This window comes from Priapulus caudatus, unplaced genomic scaffold (genome assembly GCF_000485595.1).
Source record: "Priapulus caudatus unplaced genomic scaffold, Priapulus_caudatus-5.0.1 Scaffold1294, whole genome shotgun sequence".
Classification (NCBI taxonomy): Eukaryota; Metazoa; Priapulida; class Priapulimorpha; order Priapulimorphida; family Priapulidae; genus Priapulus; species Priapulus caudatus.
In genome coordinates, this window is record NW_014578355.1 from 38639 (window position 1) to 41220 (window position 2582).

A 2582-nucleotide genomic window follows, 5' to 3' on the forward strand; every position below is an offset into this window, starting at 1 on the left:
TGTATAACATATAAAATCGGGCCGCCCTCATGCCGTCTCTATCAAATTTCATTTGTCTCATCTAAGAATAGGCCGTCCAAAAGACGGGTAGACGGGTCTCTGGCTAACACACTGTGTCTTAGGTGCGTGTACAGGTGTGTTTGTGTTTTCAGTGTGAAGCACACGACTGCGGGCAAGTGCAGTCCGGATGCGGCCAACAGTCCAATGGCTATCCCACCGCTAGCTGACATGCCGGCAACTCTAGACATCACCTACTCATACACAGTCATGTTTGTTGTGAGTGTAGATCAGTAGCTATCGGGGGTTCACGTGCGAGCGTTAACTCAGAGATGCCAACCACTACGATTTATCCGTATTTTATACGAATTTCAATTCCTTTTGCACCACTACGACCAGTTTGTATCAAACTACGAATTTCACTGTGATCTAAAAAAAAAAAAATTTGTCAATTATTGTCAATTTATTGTCATTTTTGACCCCCAGAATGCAGGAAATTGCATCTCAGAATCAAAAATTTTTCCGGGGGGCATGCTGGACCCTCCTAGCAAACTCGGGTCACTACGTGACCCTCGAACTACTAATTTGATGGCCAGAAACTACAGATTCCTTCAAATATGTGTTGGCATCTCTGTTAATTACTGATTTAACGCTGTTTTAACTTATCTGGCATTGTGCAAAAGAGGATTATTTAGTGTTATGAGGTAGAATACATGTGTGCGGTGTTAGTTTTTTGTTTGTTAATAGGTATCAAGTTGTTTTATCATTTTCTGATAAGTGTTGTGTCACAAATGTTTGCATCGTTGGGTCGCAAATGTAGCGGTTCAACGATTGGCTTCACGTTTGACAACACCTCAGTGTGTGTGTTGCTGTCTGAGGGCCACTTTGGTGGGCTGTACTGTATAACTGTCACTGATGACGCAGTCAACCTCACTAACACCAAGTTGTTCCTACTACAGCCTAACAATCATTCGTAGCGAGAGCGCGTTCGAATCCAGAAACAACTTGTGCAGGAAAAACGAGTTTCACACCTCTCATTGTGAACCAGTTTTGATATAAAAAAATTATACGATTGCAAACAATCTCTAAGTCCCCAGCGAGAAAACCGTAACAAGTTTCCGCACGCAGAGGGTTAACCAGCTGCTTTGCCGCGGTGATCGTTATGCGGAGGTAAACGCCGTGTCGCGTGCTGCCACCTTGCAGGAGGACAAGACGACAAAGTGGTCTTCGCGCTGGGACTATATTCTCAACTCGATGCCGCATACGAACATCCAGTGGTTCAGTATCATGAACTCGCTCGTCATCGTGTTGTTCCTCTCCGGCATGGTGGCAATGATCATGCTGCGTACACTGCACAAGGACATCATACGCTACAACCAGATGGACTCTGTCGTAAGTATACGTAGTCGTAAGTATGTGTAGTTGTAAGTATACGTAGTCGTAAGTATGTGTGGTCGTGAGTATGTGTAGTCGTAAGTATGCCGACGAAGATGGACAGCAGCATCCCACGCGCGGGCGGCCGGAACACGTCGCCGTGCACGAGCTTCCAACCAAACTCCTCCTGCGCATCCTCCTGTGGACGTGACGATAGTCAGCATTAGCAGACGACAGTGAACATTAGCAGATGATAGTCAACATTAGCGGACGACAGTAAACATTAGCGGACGACAGTGAACATTAGCAGATGATAGTCAACATTAGCGGATGACAGTGAACATTAGCGGACGACAGTAAACATTAGCGGACAACAGTATATATTATAGTATTACAGTAAACATAAGCAGATGATAGTCAACACAGAGGGTCCACTTACGACTACATATTTACAACTTCATATTCTTACGACTACATATACTTTACGACTACATATAGTTATAGCTACATATGACTACATATACTTTACGACTACATACACTTACGATTACATATACTTACGACTACATATACTTACAACTACACGTACTCATGACTACATATACTTACAACTACATATACTTACAACTACACATACTTACGACTACACATACTTACAACTACACATACTCACGACTACACATACTTACGACCAAACATACTTACGACTACATATACATACAACTACATATACTTACAACTACACATACTCACGACTACATATACATACAACTACATATACTTACGACTACATATACTTACGACTACATATACTTACAACTAGACATACTCACGACTACACATACTTACGACTACATATACATACAACTACACATACTCACTACATATACTTACGACTACACATACTTACGACTACATATACTTACGACTACATATACATACAACTACATATACTTACAACTACACATACTTACGACTACATAAGCGGCACGCAGATCGGTCTCATGGTCCTCATCACCCTCGTGTTTGCCTGCTTCGGCTTTCTCTTCCCGGGCAACCGTGGCGCCCTCATGACCTGCGCGATGGTACGAATGGGGGGAGGGGGAGCGGCGGGGCGAGGGGGGGTCGGAGAGAAGGGGAGTTTCTCGTTGTTGTATTATGAGAGAGTGAGAGAGAGGGTGAAGAGAGAGAGAGGAGGAGGGAGGAGAGAG

General features: G+C 43.7%; 1 protein-coding gene across 1 annotated transcript in view; it reads left to right on the forward strand.

Annotated features, from left to right (window-relative positions):
* The window catches only part of LOC106816132 (transmembrane 9 superfamily member 2-like), a 33102-nt gene that overhangs the window by 10598 nt on the left and 19922 nt on the right, over nucleotides 1-2582 (forward strand). The window contains exons 7-10 of the mRNA XM_014820689.1: nucleotides 153-276; nucleotides 1201-1389; nucleotides 1475-1578; nucleotides 2357-2456. Of these exons, the coding sequence (XP_014676175.1) occupies nucleotides 153-276; nucleotides 1201-1389; nucleotides 1475-1578; nucleotides 2357-2456 (517 nt within the window). The remainder of the gene's footprint in view (nucleotides 1-152; nucleotides 277-1200; nucleotides 1390-1474; nucleotides 1579-2356; nucleotides 2457-2582) is intronic.